This window comes from Trachinotus anak, unplaced genomic scaffold (genome assembly GCF_046630095.1).
Source record: "Trachinotus anak isolate AG129_WGS33_773 ecotype Australia unplaced genomic scaffold, CSIRO_AGI_Tana_v1 ptg000005l, whole genome shotgun sequence".
Classification (NCBI taxonomy): Eukaryota; Metazoa; Chordata; class Actinopteri; order Carangiformes; family Carangidae; genus Trachinotus; species Trachinotus anak.
Genome location: NW_027273856.1, coordinates 2,859,892 through 2,880,993, shown reverse-complemented (window position 1 = coordinate 2,880,993; position 21,102 = coordinate 2,859,892). Strand labels below are relative to the sequence as shown.

Below are 21,102 nucleotides of genomic sequence, written 5' to 3'. Positions count from 1 at the left end.
TGGAGGATGGAGAAGAAAATGGTGGGAGAGAACGGCAAAGAAGCTTGTGCAGTGTTTGTATCACAATGTGCAGCAATAACACTAAAGAACGGGGCAAAGTGCATTCATATGAATAATACATGGCCACAGCAATGTTTGGTAAAGAAGCAGGATGACTGCACTCACACAGCAAAATGAAGACGCCCTGTAAAAAATGGTCTTTATTTTGATCATATTTAAGAAAAATCTTCAGATGGAAATGATTGTGAGTCAACATTATTTTGTGTTGCCACATTGGAACAAAGTGATTTAAAATGGTGATAAAAGAAACAGATGCAGTTAATTAACGCAGGTTAGATAAAAACCAGCGATCAAAACCTCTCGCCTACAAAAAAAACCATTGAACCAACAACCAAAACACATCAGGTGCCAAACAAAGACACAAATGAATTGGAGAACATTTTCTAAATTCCCCACAAACAGATAACACTGGGAATGAAAATTAAATTGAAAGCTAAAACAGTCCGAAAGGTAGTAATGGATCAAATGTGTGTGGATACAAGTTAGAGAGAGGCTGAGTGCTGTGACAACAAAACAAACTAAAACAAAGCACTTTAAACCCATAAAGGCCAAAAAACACAAACAGAGAAACAAGCAGAGGCAACATCACAGCAACTACTTAGCTACGATATTCCAATCTTTTTAAAAAAAATGAAAAACAAGTGATTATTTATTTCAAAGCTTAACACAACTCTCTGTTGATAGTTAAAGTTAGAAACGTGTTGATCCTTGGTCACTGCAAACAAACACTTTGACCTGTTGTTATAAAAGTGGAATATTGCTTAATTTTATATGTAAATGGGCTAATGTGTGGGTTATGGTGGCATCTAGTGATGAGGTCGCAGATTACACCCAACTGAACGCCCCTCCCCTCACCTCTCCCCTCCCAGGTGTGAAGGACTTGGGGGACCGCAGACACTGTCCTGTTTTGGACCTATAACCATTCAATTGTTAAGAATTATTACATTTCATGGGAGCGTTATTATTTTAACTGGTGCAGCCTTTACGGCACTGGTCACGTGATGCTACTCAGCCAATCATTGTGACTCTGACCGAGTCAGTGGCTGAGATACACACACACACACAGTAGAGACAAGACAAGAGACAATATTTGGAGAAATAAGTGGGGGTTGTGGTGGAGTGAGGTACAAGAGGGAAAGAAAGAGAAAAGGAAATGTTTGAGCTGTTCAGTTGTTAAGATGTGTTGTGTGATTGTTTATTATAAAAACGGTTGAGACTTAAGATGTGAGATGGAGTTAACAAAAAGAGGAAACTAAAACTTCACTTTTTTATTTCATTTTTGTAAAATTCTTCACTTTATTTTAAGATGCACATTTTTTCAGAAGTGTTCTTTTATGCACTGATTTTCCTCAAAACAGCAAAAGAACGTGATTATTTTTAGAGCTATTATATATAATCCCTCCAGTTCACGTTATGAATAATTTCTTCTAATAAATACCCCTAAATCCCACACACTGGTCCTTTTTAAAGAGATACAAACTTCTGTGGTGGGAGGCTTGAGGGCAACCTTTTGGTAAATTCAGTTTTGTTTCTACTTTGCTGTTGCTGCACTTCAGCCATAAACATTCACTCATTTTTGTAAGTTAAAGCAAAACGAGCTGGACTTTCAGCGCCACACTTTCACTGAATACTAACTGAATGTTTGCTGCATCAACACCTTGTTAATGGAGACCAGTGACCCACAGTTTGACATGAGACGCTGCAGTCAGGAAGTCCAGTCCATTTTGTTAGTTTCTAATTGAATTAATGAGCAACAGCTTCTGCCAAAAAAGACATTAGTCCCTGACTGCTGACAGACGTGCTGGGCTACCTTTTGGCAGAAGCTTGTAAATTACACTTTAGCTTGTAATGAAATCATCAGCGTCACATTGGGATGTTGATTCCCTGTCAGGCCTCATTTTGCAAACACTGATGGGTTTGCAGTAGATTACTCCTTATTCAGCATCCTAATGATGTACTGTATATCTAAATGGGTCCAATGTATTGCACAACTGTCCTGATTTCTGCCAGCTCTGCCCTCTGAGGACTGAACGAAGACATGAAAAACAAATTTTCCAAACATGCCTCTAATGCAGGCTGAGGAACTGTAGCCATAATGTGCTGCTGCGTGAGTCATTCACATGAGCAATAGAAGAAAGAGAATTTGCCTATTAAGAATTTAATTAGGAAAGAAAGTTTTTAGAGGTTTTTGACTAAACAAGCAGGAGCGCCTCCTCTCTGTTCTCTGCTACACAAAGCGTGAGCTCTGAGTGAATATTCTTTCAGCTGTATTGGCCATTTTGGTCGCAGCTATATGGATGGAGAATGAAGCTGGTAATTACTACACTTACATTCGAACGCTGAGGAGAGGAAGGAGAAGAATGGGAGACGCCCTGCTCCCCCTCACTGGCTCTCTCTTCCCTCCTCTCCTTGTTTCTCTCGTATAAGAAAAGCAGGAGCTGTTAATGAAACACAAGTGGCAGGATACACAAACATGCACTCAGGCTCACTGGCATCAGCACTTTTCCCTGTTTAGTGTAACTCCCTGCTTATGCGCAAGGGATAATGTGTCCAAGACTTCACTCGACTACTTCATTTTCTTCTCTCCTCACACCTCCTTCTCCTTTTCTTTTCTCTTAGCCCTATCTACCTTTTTTGTCTGTCTCCTCCTTGTCTTTGTTTCTTTTTCCCTTTCATTCTCATTTTTTATGTGTCCTTTCTTTCAAATTCTGTCTCCGTGGACTGTTACACTGTGACGGTGTCTGTGTGTTTGCACAGTGCACACAAAACTCATCAATGCTCCATCTTTCCCATCCCAGCAGCCCGTGTTTTTCTTCTGTTGTGCTCTTACGCTGTATGTTTATTTTTTAGTGTGGAGCATTTTTCTGGAGTAAGATATTTAAATTGTAAATGAAATTGAGAGTGGATGAGCAATTATCTCATTACACCAGCAAATGTGTTCTGTCTAGAGTCGTGGTGTGTGCATGTGTGTGTGATAGTTGATTAGTTGAGCTTCCAGCTGAAAAGTTCTTGTAAACATAAAGGAGTTAAATCAAACATGCATATGATTGAACATGGGACATACAGAAATTGAAGGACAACTACAAACAAGCAAGTGGGAGTCAAGAGGGGACGGTGGAAACTGATAATTGTCTAATTTTAGAACAAAATAATTTTTTTCTCTTCAGGTTGTTGTTACCTTCTGCACGTTGTGAGGTGTTGCTGTACTGTACTGATATATACATTCAAAAGGATATAAATTCTGGTCTGTTGGATTGACCCTCAGTGGAATATGTTGTGATTATATGAGTGTTACTGTTTAGAACAATGACTGAGTAAATTCTAAATGAAACAGAAGAATTGTGTCTGAAATAATGCATGAGTGAAATGACATTAATTGCATTAAAGCAAATATTGCTTAAGTATATCTGAGAATGTTTTAATATCATGATGAAGAGGTGTGAGTCCATCAGTCAAAACCAACAAACCAGTCATAGACCTACAGAATAAAGTGGTCGGTTTTCAGCTACTAGGAGCCATTTTTATGTCAGTGTGTGAAATGGTGCTTTACTTGTTTGAGAGCTTTGTGTGTTAACTTGAGTCAAGCTTCCTGTGCATGTGTGAGTATTCATTATATTTTAGGTCTGCATGTGACTGGCTGTATTGAGTTAAACTGATAAATGCACACACACACACACACAAACATATATATATATATATATATATATATATATATATATATATATATATATATATATATATATATATATATATATATATATATATAAATTGATGCAAACATAAACGTATTCACACAGCTATGTTCACAAAAAGCGTGGACATGGACATGTGTTTATCTGTGTGCCTACACAAAAACATGCACTCAGTGCATGAAACAAATGCAAATGAACACTGAACACTGTACACATACAGGACACAAGACACTGACACAAATTTGGAGTGACATATACCGTACACACGCTCATATGGATTGACACAAGGCACACACACACACACACATAATTAGGAATGAACACAAACACAAACACATCCCTCTTTGCATTTCTTTGCAACTCGTGTCATCTTTCCTTCCCTTTTGCCTCCTCCTCTCTCCCTCCTCACTTCCTCACACCCCCCCGGCTGTGTCAAACGCTGCAGTGTGGGTGTCGTCACAGGGGCTGCAGCCAAATCTTAGTTTAACACACACACACACACACACACACACACACACACACACACACACACACACACACACACACACACACACACACTAAGCAGTGTGCGGACACATGCACACAGCTGCAGCCTTATGAAGTAGAAAACCCATTTCTGCCCTGACTACCTTTTGGAAGGAGTGCGAACGAGGGAGTGAGGGAAGGAGGGAAAAGGAGGGCGGGGAGTGAGCAAACAAGGAAGGAGTGAGAGGGAGAGAGAGGGAGGTATGGCTAGAGTGAGGATGCTGCAGCGAGAATATAGGGGGAAGAAAAATAGCTTTTGGCCAGATTTCATGTCTAAGTTACTAATTGTGTATCTCCACTGAGAATAGATGTAAATGTGTTTGTGTGCCTGTGATTCAGTGGGCACACCTCTGTGCATGGGCAAACATTAATCTTTGTTTGAGGCTGTGTGGTTTGTCGTTGCTTATATTTGCACATGGGCATGTGTGTGTGCCCGCCTTTGTCCAGCTGTGTGTGTTGTGCGGTGGTCTTTGATCATTAAGCAGCTGTATTCACTCCTCTTCCTCCTCCTCATCATGTCACAGACAACAAGCTCATTATACTTCCATTAACTGCTGACAGAGTGAAGGGTGAATGAGGGAAGAGCAAGAGACTAAGAGAAACAAAGGCAAAGTGGAGGAGAAGGGGAAGGCATCACCGGCTGCTCAAAATGAGGAGTAATGCTCGATATTAAAAAAGAGGGATGAGTGGAGAATAGGAGAGGTTGGACGGGGTGAAAAAATGGATAAGAGATCAGGGAGGAGCGATGGAGGAAGAGGGGAAGCCTTAAAATGTACCAGGGTGTAGGTGAGATGTGAAAAGAGGGATTTAAGGAAAGTGGGTGCTGTCAGATGGAGGCGTGATGGGAGACTTTGAGAATAAGACTGTGTTGACATTTTGACCTGTGGTTTTTGTGATTATTTGAATTCACCACACGCTCAGCACTTGAGGGATATAAAGTTTCAACTTTTCAGCAAGTGTCCAGACCTTCATTTTTGTTGTGCTCAACAAACGAGCATGAGATTACTTCAAAAATGTGATTCAGCACTGATTTTTGATTACTGGGATAGAGCAGTCATAAAAATTTGAAAAGCCTCTGGGTCCCTGGAAGGGAAAGTTATTGTATTCAAAGATGCAATGAAATGGAGTCAGTGCTTTTTTCCTTTTTTAAAAATGTGCAATTTCTTTTGAAACAGGTTGTTGGGCAGGAAAACAGTGTGAGATCACTTTAAACTGTAAACCAATAGCCCTTTTTCACAGCATGAAAAGCACTGACATTAGTAACAAATGATGGCTGCATACCATTTAGTTCTGCAGTTCTTCGTCCCTTGCATTATGCATGCTGTCTCACTGAACCCTCACATATGCTATAGAACAGAGCCACAGTTGATGTAATTACTGTAGTTACGGTCAATAGGATTTCTGTTTAGGGAAAAACTGCTGTGGCAAAACCCATTTCTTAAATTTGTGATGCTCAATTAGTTTGGTTTTATCTTCATACCCACAGGTGCAACATGAGCTGACCCCGAAAGTTTGAGTTTTCCAGGAAGTTTCTTGACCCAAACTGTCGATCAGTGAAATATCACATGTATCACATGGTGTGCACATGCTTGCTTTAATGCTCAGTGTCAAAATCTAAATATCGATTGTTCCTACAGTTTACCAGAAAGTGTGTGTAATCCTTTTAGCATATGTCTTGTTCAGCTTTTCTGCAATGTAAAAGTTTTGTAATCAGTTTACTACAATAAATGTACATGTAACCTTACACTGTGCAGCAGCCATAGTGGCACTTCACTTCATGAAAACTGGTCATACCAACATGAGAGCACCACTCATTTAGAAATGGAGAGGTGGGTGGAAGATTGAGCAGTGGGAGGAGGAGGAGAGAGAGAGAGAGAGAGAGAGAGAGAGAGAGAGAGAGAGAGAGAGAGAGAGAGAGAGAGAGAGAGAGAGAGAGAGAGAGAGAGAGAGAGAGAGAGAGAGAGAGAGAGAGAGAGAGAGAGAGAGAGAGAGAGAGAGAGAGAGAGAGAGAGAGAGAGAGAGAGAGAGAGAGAGAGAGAGAGAGAGAGAGAGAGAGAGAGAGAGAGAGGAGCAGGCAGAGATGGAGAGAAGGGCAGAGAATCAGAAAGACACTTATAAAAACATTATGGTCTCATATTAAAGGAGTGAGATGTAGGAGAAGGTGGTAATTAAAGCTGAGATAGTTAAATAGATACATTTTGAAACTGTCAAACTTTACGTTTAAGTGTTCCTTTCTTACTTGTCTCTTGCTTTGATTGGGTTACTTTGGATAATAATACCGTTTTGATTTACACAAACACAGACTAATCTTAAAATTATTTCAAAGCAGAACGTCCATGAAATCCATAACACAAAATATAATGGCACCTAATTTTTCATCTTTAGCAGTAGATCAGGCTAATTTTTTTATGGTCTTAATACCCTGTAGAGTTGATGTTTCCAAACAATAAGAAAAATGTGTCTATTTTATACCTGTCTATCTTGGTAGCAGGGATATGAAAATGTTTTCACATGCAGAAGTCAGCTGTCAGTGATATTTCATAAAAGGCCAAAGTTGAAACCGTGATTTCTGCAGAAAGCGGAGAAAAGACACAAAGGAAAAAGAGAGAGGAAAAACAGGTGGACAGGTAAACATTATGAGGCCAAGGAGGTAAAGAAAAAGCAGAGAAAATAAATCATTATGTGGCATAAGATGTGTGCACACACATACTCGCAGTGCTGAGGTGTTTAGTTTATGGTGTCATAAAGTGCGACAGTCTAGGTTGCGTTGCCGACAGTGAATCAGCCCACAGACACTTTCCCTGAACTGTGTGGTATTATTTTGGGATGAGTCTAGCTTTCTGTCTCTGTTCCTTCACTACATCTAAAGTTATGGCTGCACTTTCCATTTGATGACTTTTTTTTTTTTTTTTCTTCAAATTAATTGATAGTAAAGATCAGAGTTTGAGTTCACAATGCTGTGTGTCCACAGGTGGATTTAAAATCTGTCTGTATTGCCTTTCCTCTTTCTCTCTCTGCCTCCTGTGTGAGCCGTTAATGGCTGCATTGCTTCCACACTATGTACAGCTCCCATCACCCTGCTGGCTGATGGCCTCACCGCTTCCAGTCAGTTCACAGAATTTCTCAGTAATGTGAGAAAATCAACAGATCGATATATTTTTTGCATCCACACCTTCGTTGATGTTGTCATGACTCCAAAATCACATTGAAATAGCCTGTTTGCAGCTACAGACTGTCTGATTTGTTTGTCATAAAAATAGCTACTTGACAGACAGAAATAACGCAGATGGAGCACTCAACATTGTTTATTGAAAATGTCGATCAGAGCATTTTAACATTCATTCTAAAGGCCATATATACTTTTTTGTCTGATGCTCATTGACAGTGATTATTATAGTCAGTAGTAGCAACATTTAAAGTACAGCCACAGTATCCAGGATTACATGGAATGAATTATTTACAATTGAAAGTATTACATCCAGCATGTGAGCAAATAGGAATAAAACAAATCTCAACTCTATTCTTGTACATTGTAGACCATTAGAAAAGAGGCAGCAGAATAAATAAAATGGATGTTATAAAATAAACAAATGAACAATGCGTGAGTAAGAAGTAGGGATGAACATCTCTTGCAGTGACAGTGGTTAATAATTAAAGGTTCAATGGTAAAATATGTTTTAAAACCTTTCTCCTTCTCATATCAAAATAAAAGCCATAATGAACATTTTTGTGGCGAACACCTTCATCTGACTGACAGATAAATCATGAGCAGACAGATGAAGCCATGTCACATATTCTGTGTCTGAAAAGGACATTTTCTCTAAACTGTCATCTTTGCTGTAGTTCATAGACTTGAGTCACATAGATCATGTACAGTATGTTCGCAGCTCTGCTGCTTCTTGTGGCCCTTCCTTTCATCACTCTTACATCACACAATTCAGTCATTATTCATCTCAGTCCTCTAACACCCTGTCAACTTCTAGAGCTGTAAATCTGCTGCCTTTGATTTTTGCTTATAGCTCTGGTATATTATTCTGTTTCTTTCTCTGACTTTTCCTGCATCTCTTTTCCCCTTACTGTCTTCATTGTCAGCCATCTGCTTCATTCACCATCTACCTCCCTCATCTGGTCAATACGTCCATTTATCGCTCTCCTGCCATCTGTCCATCTGTGACCTTTCAGCCCCTAGTGACTCTGGACACTCTCTCTGTCTTTTTTATTAAATTTTCAAGTTGAAAAGACTTATTTTCTGAAGGCTCGATAACCATAAAGGGAGAGGAGACGAGCGATGAAAGTGGAGCAAAGGACAAGTGCCACATATGGAGACATGGCAGTTTGGAAAAATAACTTTTCTGACTTGTAGCCATGTAGAGGAAAAAGATGAAGGGAGAAAAGCAAAGGGAAGGATCAGAGAGCAGAGAACAGAGGGAGGGAGCAGCAGAAATTAATAGCTCACACTTCAGAAAGAAGTGGATTATTTGTAGAATACAGGGTTTTATCTTTTTTGGGTGTTCTGTCAGGAGTTGCCATTTTTCCAAGGCTCTGTGTGCGCATCCTTATCTACTGCTGAATAAATGTGCAGGTTTGCAGAAGGTGGTGGCATTATAGTGGTGTAATGAGAAAGGATGCATGCTTTCAAGTGAAGGGCCAACTTTTTACCCTTTGTGTTGGCATTCATCCAGGCTGCTAAAGAGTCCTTGAGAATAATATAAAGTCTCACTCGTGTTACGTGATGAGCCTGACCTCTGACCTTTCAGTGGATGAGTAAACATAATGTAAACTACACATGTGGAGTTCATTTAGAAAGAATATGTAACTTGAGGAAGTTAAGGAGGTTATTACTTAATTAATTAATTATTACTTATAGCCGTTTATTTTATTAGCCATAGGTGCACAGCTCTATGAGTGGCTATGTGCAGTTTTTTATATCCATTACTTTGGTGAATCCAAAGTAATGGATATCCATTACTTTGGTGAATCCCTTAGGCTACAGCCACACTACTGTGTTTTCATTTTAAAACAGTGTTTTCAGTGGTGTGCTCAGCTGTTTAGTTGCAGAAAATACTACAAACAAGGAAAGCAAAGGCAGTTGTAGTGTTAACGTGCAGAATTTCACTAAACAACAGCTGCTAGCAAAGACAACAAGGGCAGTAACACTTGTAATTTGACACTCATGTTGCTTTCACTACTGGTTGTTGAGGATGATAAGACCCAATCAGGGAGCGACCGGGTGTGAGGCCAGCAGCGTTTCCAAAATGCTCTGTTTTTGGAGCTTGAAAACTCCAGAGTAGTGTGGACGTAGCCTGACTTTTCCTGTGGTACATCCCAGCAGAGATGGTAGCACCGCAGTGAACTTGAAGAATCTGTGATATCAGAAGACGCCTTCTGACTTAACCATGTGTCAGTAAAACAGTTTTAGGAGTGCTCTGCTATGTTTGGCACACTCTCCTCTTTCTTCATTAGTATGTATGCTGTGGTTTAGATACTTTCTGACAGCTTAACCAGCGTGGAGAAAAGCCTAACCTGCCCACCAGAATTTAAACATCAAGAGGCCACAGTTGCAAACACATTTTAAGGAAAGCTTGCGTGCTCCGGTCCTAAATTGAGAACCTGTTAAGTGTGTCTTATGTAATACTAATGACCGTGCTCAGCAAACACTTAAACATGGGATAATTTGGGCATCAATTCAGGAGGAAGTCTTATCCCGTCTCAATACTCCACCAGAATTAACGACATAATAAGTAAAATTTCCAATTACCAGATCCTCTTGACTAAAACCTCTCCCATGAGAATAGCAATAAGGATCAATTTGTTGTTGTTTTATCCCTCCCATTTAGACCTGTGAAAGCCTTTGTATCCCTCATACTTTGCATGTTTGTTTTTCCTATTACAAATTTGATGACCAAACATGTTGTCCAGCAAATCATTTGGCATAAAAATGAAACTGCAAGTGTGGAAAACAGAAATGGAGAAGGAGGAGGGGGGTGACCTGAATCTTAAGTACCGAGGCAGAAGGTAGAGGTGGGAGTAGGGACAGGTGTGATTGAAAGAGACAGAAATAAGTGATGGACTTAAATCCTGGAGAAGACCTGGGATGGAGGGATGAATACTTGAATTGACAAATGGATGGAGGGATTCCGCTCAAGCTCCTTTCCATTACAGCTGGGATGAATATGAACGTGTGGGTGCATATGGGTCTGTTTGTGTGTGTGGGCGTACACATGCTTGTGCTCATTATGATGATGAGTTTGTGTGCCTTTTAGGCATGTATGTGATATGTGTGCATGTGTGCGTCAATGTATATGTTTGTGTGTGTGTGTGTGTTTTGGGTTGTGTACCCTGTGTGTTTGGGTGGGTGAGCACCGCTGCTTTGGCGACTCCCTGCAGCACAAGGATTAGAGAGGTGGCACCACTGAAATGGAGCTGATCTATTTGTGAGCGTGCGTGTGTGTTTGTGTTATTCTGTGGTTATATCAGCTATGAATCGGATGAGAGTTGTGTGTGTTGCGAGTCTGAAAGGGAATTGGATCAGATTACAGAAAATCTTGGCACCAGATTAACTCCAATCCCCACAAGAGAGGAGATAAATGAAAGAAAGGAAAGAAGAGAGCTGCAGTGAAAGGAGAGAAGCAGCAGTGATGTTTATGTGAGAGGAGGGTAGAGTCAAACGTACTGTAGGATTTTGGTTATGTAATAGCTTCTGGCCAATGTGACTGTGTGCCTCTAAAGTTGCTGTGTGTCGCACCTTTAAACAGCGTTTCATTTTCAGGCTGTGATACCCTTGTGTAATATAGAAAAATCAAAATCAAAAAGGAATCGGTCTATATGATCAGCCTCTGTTTCATGGCTGAGTTTGCTAGTGCTACTCTTCAAAATAAAGGCCACATTCGCCATAAACTCTGCTGCTGTCATAAAGATGGTAGCACTTCTTTCCTCTTTCCCCTCCCTCTTGTCACTATTTGCAGTTTTCCCTTAGGCCATAATGAAAATTTTGATGTTTTTCCCACATCTGTGTTTTACTTTATTCCATCCCTTGGCAATGCCAGAAGCTCTGCCGTAGCATATTGTATTTTGGTGCTGTAAAGGAACCCAGCAAGTTCCCTAAAGGATGGGTTCAGATTTTTCATGTCTGTCTGTCTTTATTGTACACATGAGCATGTGAGTGTTGAATAGTGATAGTTGATGTACATTCCTCTTTTCTCCTAGTGTGACTCTGATATAAGGCTACATCCACACTGCTACGTTTTCATTTTAAAACGAAAACAACCTCCGTCCAGGAAACTGTTTTAGCTCCGTATCAGAAACAATCTCCGCTAAAATGCAGAATTTAACTGCACAACAAAAACAAGGTCGGTAACGCTTGTGATTTGTCATCCATGTTGCTTTCACCTCTTGTAGCCGAGGCTGATGAGAGCCAATCAGGGATCGACCGTGGGTGTCTACATCACCGTTTCCAAAGGTCTCAGTTTTTGCCCGTCCAGAGTTTTTTCAGGTCCCGCAGCGGTCCAACATGTGTTGTAGGGCAAACATTGTGACTTGCTGATGTGTTTTTAATAGCTTTTTTTTAAATAGCTTTTACTACATAGACAACACTTGTTAGTAGGATCAAGTCACTGGGGGTTTTGGTCTTGTCACAGGATTTGTTGACAAGAAGAAAAATAGAGAATATTGCAGCCTTATCCTTGAACGCCATAACAGAAGATTACAGATTTATTGTTTCACATTCCTGAGGCAAACCCTCTAAAAATCCAAATGTCATTTTTAAAAGACGAAAAGGAGTGTGAAACCTCAAGGGAGAATAAAAATACTACACCCCAGAAAAACATAATTTGTTTTATTGTGTTGCGACTTCCCTTGTGTGCAGGCACAAACATTTCCTCACTGTTCCCACAAGTGTTTTAGAGCCAGTGTGTTTGCATACAGGTGAATCAAGGCTAACAATAGCTATTATTAATCACCATGAGTCACCTTATGCATTGATTATGTCTTCAAAACCATTAAGTGACCACTGGTGTCAGTCCACTGGTTCTGAAAGTCACCCTGCATTAAACTTACAAGCTGTGCTGCACCACACACATAAACACACACATAAACACACAAGTTTGCACAGCTATCCTTGTTGGGACATTGCATTAACTTCCATTTATTACGGGCAACCTAACCCAGACCTTAATCTTAACCATAACCATTGTGTCTCATTAGGACTAGACTTTGGTCCCCATGAGGACTACTGGTCCAGACAAGGTCGATGTTTACACCAGAACAGGTCCCAAAGAGCAAGAGCAAAAATGCGCGCGCGCACACACACACACACACACACACACACACACACACACACACACACACACACACACACACACACACACACACACACACACACACACACACACACACACACACACACACACACACACACACACACACTAATATTACCAGACATTTAACAGGTCAGTGCCATCGATTGAACAATTGATTTGTTTTGTTTCCCCTGCTGCATGGTGCACATCACATACAAAGCTGAGGAGCAGTGTTCCACATTACTGTGCCTGCCCCTGGACATTTCATGACCCAGCATGTACTGCTTTCTGGCTGGTAGATGTGGGGCATTGAGCGAGATGGTAGGGGACTGGCTTCATGTGCGGTGTGCAGTGAAACATTAATATTGTTGTTCCTCACAGGATTTGCATATAGTGACAGCAATCTGGCAGCAGCAACCTTGAAAGAAATTCGTTTTTCCTCTTGTGTAGCACAGATCTGATGACCATTGAGTGACTGTGTGCATGGTGGTTTTTCACTGATTTGCAGGTAGTGTTGTGGACTCAATTTAATTTAAAACCTGTGGTAAAAAAATGTGAGTGCTCCTCTATTTCTTTCCATGTTTCTATGTTGTTTCTCGTTTCTGTTCTTTGACTTCAAAGACCAAGCAGATTGTTATGCTCACCATCAGCCCTTATCTACTTGGATCCTTTTTTTCTTGTCCTTGCAGAAATAAAACTGCATTAAGGACCTCAAATAAAGCAAAGCCTCCACACAGAATAAAGACATCCCTGCAGTCTTAGATTCATGCACACTACATCAGAGAAAACCTGGCCCAAAATTTGGCAGAAAAGAGCAACAATCCTGTTTTATAGTTGGCTGTATGCTGTACACTTGTGCTCACCTTGATGCTGGAAACTCTACCTCTTGTGAAATGGAGGTTTTTGTTCTTAAAAGGAGTTATTTCATGACACATACAAAGAAAAAGCTTCACGTTATATCATGAAATAAGTGGGGTGAAGACTGCTTCATATGCTTTTACCTGGTGTGTCTGTATTCTGCACGATCATCACCGTAATGGACTTACATAGCACTCAGGCACTATGGACACAAAGGCTAATCACAAATTGCTGAATCGTAGATACTGAGGCTCCAAAAGCCAAAACGGATCACACTGGTAAAGTGTCTACATTTACAAAACCTAAATCCCAAACATCACTCTGCTTCGCCAAAGAAGATAAAGATTAGATGATGTGCAGTGCCAGCAGAAAACACGACTACAGACACACACACACACACACACACACACACACACACACACACACACACTTACACACACACACTTACACACTTCTCAAAACTGCCAGCTTAAATCTTTTCAGGGTTACACAAGACAATTGTAAAGTAGCCCTCAGCATAAACACTATGAAACTCCAACACACTCTGTTGCGAGGCCTCACACAAAACACATTTAGTGTAAAATGATATGAACTCAGTAGCTGCCAGCATGAGAATAACATGAGCATGTCACATAGAAATGATGTCCTGATCAAGTTTTTTGGCCCTCACCCTTTATGTTGATCCTGAGTCTGAACAGATAATTCTTTATGTAACTTAAATGTTGATTGAAAAGCCTATTGAAATATTGAAATTCAGAGAAAGTGAACAAATGGAAAACATCCCAGATTATTTTAGAGCTCAAGTTACTCAAAACTGATTTGAGGAACTGCTCTTGACATTTCTTATTTTAATCAGATAAAGTGACGCTCAGCACTGACTAAAAACCAGGAACTAGCTAGCTGTGTGTTTTTGTCACTTACCTCTGCGCCAAAATAATATTTCACATTCTCACACACTTAATTTTCATTGGCTTATGCAGTGGGAGAGGAGTCGCAACACTGGAGGTGGACAAAACACAACGAAAGTGCAAAAATGAAAGGATTGGATTGTGTTGCGGTCAGTTTAGTTGATATAAGTTTAGGGGTGGGTGGTCTGGGTAAAAGATCATATGACTCACAAACTGAATCACGATCCACATCCTGTTTCCGCTCTGATTTTATCGTGTGTTTCCCTGCCTGCAGTCGGATCTTTAATCCTGTGGACGGACTGTAACTCCACTGTCTTGGACTGCAGCTTGTTCTTGTTCTCCACCTGCACAGGTGGAGAACTGCTGCATGTGCTATTACGCCAAGCTCACCGAGCGTGCAGAGCAAAACAAGGACTGATGTCATCAGCTGTTGCCAGATTTGTATGTTTCAGAGGTGCTCAGATTATAGTCTGGATCACTGGATGTAGACTGTGGCAGAAGCCTGCGATTTACTGCATATTTCATGCGGCATTCTCCTCCCACTCAGCTATCTGCATGTTTTCGGTTTCAAAATCCCCTTCACTGTGGGCAAACAACAACGTCCTGTGAGCTAGCGACCTATACACTTGATACATCATTTTACTCTACAGCAACATGCCCCAGCGACATTGACCTGACCGATTCGTTCCACTTCACATGAGCTTATGTGATATAGGTTACATACGGCTCCATGTTGAGTCCAGTGAGCTCCTCCTCTCACCTGTAGCGCATAATTGTCAAATAGTTTTCTCAGTATGAGTCATATAACACATTTGACATACATACTTTTTGTGGAGTTTACTTTTGCAGGGTATTAGCCGTTGTAATAACAGTGCTCACCTCCGTAAGTGCAAGTGTTCCACCAAAACGGACACTATTTTGCAGGTGCATCCTGGGCTCTGTGCCGCCCAAGTCAACTGTGATTGGTTTAAAGAAATAAAAACAAGCAGCATCTATTTTTCCCCCTATAGGAGAATGATAATGGGTGCAACCAGACCATTCTCCAGCGCTGACACAGCGCTGTGGAGATCTGGAGGTCTGGCTATGCAAGACCACTCAGACTGTGTTGGCAGCTACACTAAAGCTCCTGAGTCTTTTAAGAGTCTGCCCACCCTAATGATAATCAACCTCTCAGAAATAATGATTTCACAAGTCTGTGGCCATGAAGGATGCAGTGGTCAGCAGCAGCATTTCTGGGCCAAATATATTCCAAAAAAACACATCATAGGGGCCTAACTTCATATTTTGAAAGGCTGTAAAGACCCGTGGATTAAAGTGATGCTCAGCCATCAGCAATATCAGAAACTACAGTTCACCAGATCCAGCAGAAATCTTTTTGTTTATCCTTGTGTCAACCACTTGTGGTGACTGTGTTCCTGTTGATGCATCACCTTGTAAAGACAGGAGATGGGGGACGGGGGAGCTGTCAGGACTCCTCGTTGGATTTGAATTTTGACATCCTGTATCACCGATGCAAACGGTTTCAAGCTGAAGTGCTTGGACGGAGAGAAACAAGGAGACTGACAGTGCCTCCTTCACTGAGGCTCTCTGCTATTCTTCCTCTCTCTGATGTCTGATAATCCACTCTTTCACTCCATACATCTCTTTGTCCCGTCTCTCCACTCCCACTGAACGCTTTCATTCTTTGTCTCTTTCCTTATTTGATCCATCCACCAATCTTCCTTTAACTCACCCACTCTCTCCACCCCTCTACAATCAACCCTTTTCCTCCTCTACTAATGAGTTGTTCTTAATGCATTTTGTTTCACTGTCTTGCTCCTTGTGCTTTACAGTACCAGCTATCTGTCTCTGCCACTTTCTATTCAGAGCAATACTCCAGTGTACATTCATCAGTGTTGGGATCATTTAAGCACAAAGCACACACACAAAGTGGACAGCAGCAGAGAGCTAAATGTGTGTGTGTACGTTATGCTTGTGTGTGTGTGTGGCTCCCCTATGACCTCACCTTGTGCTGGTACAGCCAATTGACTTGGCTGTCAGAGCTTATAAAACAGTGACCACTCAATCTGTTACACTGGCTGCTACTACCGCTCATTGAGTCAGTGTGAGCGAGGGAGAGCGAGTGCAATATGGAGTGACACAAATTGTGTGTGAATTTGCGTGCATGAAGTCTATGGAGGTGTGTGAGGTTGGTGCATGTCTTCTGCTGTGTTACTGTCGTTCACTGCTACAGTTTATCAGTGATGCCTTGGGCACTAGCTGTGTGTATTTGTCGTCCCTTTTGCAGGCTGCACAGGAAGTGCGTGCACACACATGCACAAATACAATTAAAAATGTGGCTGCACACAGAAGGTTAAAAGAAAGGTTACTCTGAAAATTAGCATTTTGTGTGCAAGTGCATGTGTGTGCAGAGTATTCCAGTTGTAAGCATATACAGTCAGTGTACCACAGTCTCTGTGCCTGTGTGTGGACTATATACATGTAGACATATATACAGTGCACATGTATATGGATTTACACTGTGTGTGTTCTTGAGGTCATGGGTTCTGTATTAATCATCCGAACTGCTGGGTAAAAAGAGCTCTGCACAAGAGATTCTCACACACAGAGACACACACACACTCACACTCCTTATCTGTGTAATTTTAACCAGACTCTATTGCAAGAGAACAACATTACAGAGCCCTTGAGCGTGGAGGTGTGTTGTGCTGATAGGTTTCATGTGTTTGTATGTCCCAGTGTGCATGTGTTGGTGCTCGTACATTTTAATTTGTTGACGTTTGTATCCATGTGTGTTGAGGTGTCTATGATCCCTTTAATGAGTCTCTCTGGTAGAACCTGTGGGGATTTAGAGATGCTATAAATGGGGCTAATTTCTCTCTGCAGAGAAAACTCTGCTGATGATGTCTTACAAGGTAGCAGTGAATATAACACGTGTTGCATGTGGGTGTGTGTACTTTGCTCCTCATTTGTTTCTTATTTCCTCTTGAGATGAGCTCACCTCACAGCAAATGTAGTTGTGTTAGTTATGGGCTGGTTGAGAGGTTGACACAGTCTGAGCATATGTTTTGCTGGTGCCAAAGATTTGTTTACACACCTGTTTATTATGCATGATGGACTTTTCATTGTTACTGCATCTCCAACATTTGTGAGCCATTTGTTTAGACTGTTTTGTGCTTGTTTAGTCATAAATTTCTAATTGCTGCAGTTCTTGCTTTGGGCCATCTTTATTCCTGCTATCCATCCCTCTCTTTTCCTCTACCCATTTGATTGTCTTGACATTTATGCTCACCAAATATTGGAAATCAATAACCTCCTGAAAGCACTAGGCTGAGTTAACAATTTTTGACAAAACATGCATTTAGTTTTTTTGTTTGAAGACAAGAGTGATTAAATTGGATCGTTCACTTCCTCCTGATTTGTTTACTCAGTCTGTTTTGCAGCATTATGCTCAGCACTAAAACTAATAACTAAAAACTCTGTTCATCAAACAGCTATAGACAGATCTTTACAGATGGGTTGTGCTTTACTTAGGTTTTCACATCTGTGCCTCCTGGAAAAGATAGATTTGCTGTTTTGCTGCTTGTTTTGTGTTGTGTTGCGTTGGACATTTGCTCGCAGCGGTCTAATTTCATTCTGATGTTTGGATGTTGTTTTCGTCCAATATTTGCTTTGCTCAAACTCGGGGTATGGTTCATAACATGGCATGGCTCTGATTATGAGAAGAATCAGTCATGTGGCTGGATCTGATCTGAGGAGCTTGGATTGAGCTGCCTGGATTGGTTAAATTGGTAAAAACACTTGGAACACCAATCAGATTGCTTTGCTCAAATCATCTGTGTAATTTGTGTAAATCCGCCTTGTCTGAAAATTATAATAATAAACTTTATTTATATAGCATTTATATTGCAATTACACTCCGCTTGCAGCTCCCACTGGGTAAAATTAAACTGGAGCTGAGACATCCCAAAGTGGAGTTTTGAAGGATGAGTATGGAAAGCGCCGGTGTTGATATACCAACATGCTAATTTCCCTCACAATTATCATGTTTTACTTGGAGTGAAGCCACATGTGACTGAAAAACAAAGAAAAATCCATTGAGGGTGATCTAAGCAAAGCATACTAATTACACTAGATGATTGTATATTGAGATTTTTGTTTATTTAGTCTCCAAAAGTAACATTTATGTACAGGTGCGACATTCGATTTTTTTCAGATTCCCCCTAAACTTTGCAGAGACATAACAGCTCTGGGTAAAAACTATGAAAAATAATGAAAAGGAGCTGCGGCTCGGGTGTTACAGTGCAGCATCCTACCACATAACCCAGTGAAAATCAGCATGTGAGAATGTGAAATATTAGTTTGGCGCAGTGGTGACTCTGAAGTTGGAGGAACACACAGATTCAATAAGTTCCAATGCTAATAGTCACTAGCAAAGCTGTGCAAAAACACCCAAGTCTGAGGACGTTAGCAGAGACTGGAGTATGGGCTGTTATTGTCTGGTAAATGAAGAACAAGCAATAAAACTAGCTATTGAATGGTTCTAAAAGGTATAAAGAGCAGTACAATGCATTTTAAAGGGTAACTTTGCACACCACAGTGCTGATTAAAATGAGAACATTTCTGTTCCAAGAAGAGAAATGGTTCTTTTGGCAGACTAAATGGAAGTCCTCCATCAAAGATATGGTTTGTACCTTTTTAGAAACTTTTGAGTGTTAAAAACTGAGTTGTCCTTGAACGAATAACAGTTATGATCCCTGTACCTCAAAGATATGCAGTAAGAGGTCTCAGGCACTATGCTTTCTCTGTCACATGCTTTATTTCATCTCACTCAAGGCAGCATAGCTTCCTTGTCTTCCACTGAACTCCATACTGTGTGTATGTAGCATCTCAGTCTTGTACACTGACATTTTCATTATTTACCCAGGACCATGATCTTTTCCCCGTCCTCGCCCAGGTTGCCTGAACACAACCATAAAAAGCATGATTGATTGCCAGCAGCAGATAATGTAGTGGGGAAACAAATGAAATGCATTGCTAGTGAAAATGTACAGATACATTCAGTGTGAACATGTTGTGATGGCATTGAGCAGTTTGCAGATATGAGCATGGAAGTTCACCTTATCTGCTCTGATCCGTATTTTTCATATGTTAGCACTTTATTTCATAGTCTCTCTGTTTTATTGTAATTTTACCATTGCTGTTTCTGTCCATATTATAAATGTTTGTTTTATATTTGTCCTTCCTGGATGAGGGGTTGCCTCCTCCTGTGCGTTTTTTTGTGGTGTTTTTTCTGATCCAAATTCAGGGTAAGGTCAGTGGGAGGATCTTATGCTGTAGAAATCCTAACAATTTGTTTTTGGCTGTATGAATAAAATTGACTTAACATAGGTTAAGACTGTGAGAAGAGGTGAAAGCGCAGAAAAAGTTGGTCAGTGGACCATTGACTTGAGATTACTTTGTCACAATCTCTTCAAAATGACCATTTTCTCCTTCTGTTAATCAAGAAAAAAATCCTACAAACCTAATTAGTTGTGTGTCAGTCTAACTTGATAAGTGATAAGGTGTGTATATAGTGTATGCAGAGTGACATATATAGTATAGGTGAATATATTCTTCTTTATGCAATGTTTACACTGTATGACTCAGCTCAGGAGGAAGATTAGCATCCGTGCACCCATAAAACTGAGAAATTGCTTCATATTTATTCCTGACACTGATTGAGTCTGATTGCAGTGTTGTAGATGGGAAAATGGTCTTTTATGAGGATGGGTGTTCAATAGATCCCCCTTGATTAATAACCTAATTACTGCATTACAGATAAATTATGAAAAAGACCCTCCTCTTTCCATACAAATAAAACATGATGCTTGTTCTTGACTCATTTTATGTAGTCATATGCGTAGAGAGAGGATGGGAGTTTTCTGTGCCTTTGGTTTCATGGCTCATTAAGATGAGTGAGCGCTGCTTCTTGAGTGTTTACACAACTAATATTATTACTTGGATAATACAGTGTAGTAACAGTGGTTTCTCACCGTGTTTTGTTTTGCTGCAGGTGGGGTACGAGAACGCAGGGACCGTGGAGTTCCTGGTGGACAAACATGGCAAACACTACTTTATTGAAGTCAACTCCCGACTCCAGGTTGAGCACACGGTCACCGAAGAAATCACTGAGTAAGTAGCAGGTGTTTCCACGTGTGAACGGGTTTAGACCGGTGGGCAGCTGGATGGTTGCAAGGGTTGTCATTTTGTGTGTGCGTTTTTGGGTATCATCTGTCCACAGACAGGTGTGCAGCTTCAAGGTTAGATGGTTCCCACTCTGTGAAGCGGCTGAAGTAGAGAGAGTGAAGGCTGGAGGTATAGAGGAGGTTGTAGGCATAGTTGAGAAAAGAGTGGAGGTGATGTTAGGTATGTGACAGAGAGGCAAAAATGGACAGTGTGGGGAAAAAAGGGGGAAGAAGGGACTGACAGAAAGCTGACAGGTACAAAGAGATGGGTGGGGGAGAGAGAGATTGGTGGAGAGAGCTGGAACAGGTGGAGTCAGTGAAGAGAGAAGCTAAAAGATGAGGTCAGGGAGAGGGTGAGAGACAATGCGAATGAAGAAGGGAGGTGAGAATGAGAGAATAATGAAAGATATAAATAGCATTCCACTCCACCGATGACCTTAGAGATTTGCTCAGCTGAAACAACACAGATGGGTCTCATACTAGTACACCCGCAAGACATAAACACAAGCACCACACAGGTACAGGTGTATAAGCC

At 40.8% G+C, this 21,102-nt stretch overlaps 1 protein-coding gene across 3 annotated transcripts in view; it reads left to right on the top strand.

Moving 5' to 3' along the window:
• Positions 1-21,102, top strand: part of pcxb (pyruvate carboxylase b) — a 283,342-nt gene that overhangs the window by 38,134 nt on the left and 224,106 nt on the right. For all 3 annotated transcript variants that reach the window (XM_071477747.1, XM_071477748.1, XM_071477749.1), the window contains exon 10: positions 20,396-20,514. In XM_071477747.1, coding sequence (XP_071333848.1) covers positions 20,396-20,514 — 119 coding nt within the window. The remainder of the gene's footprint in view (positions 1-20,395; positions 20,515-21,102) is intronic.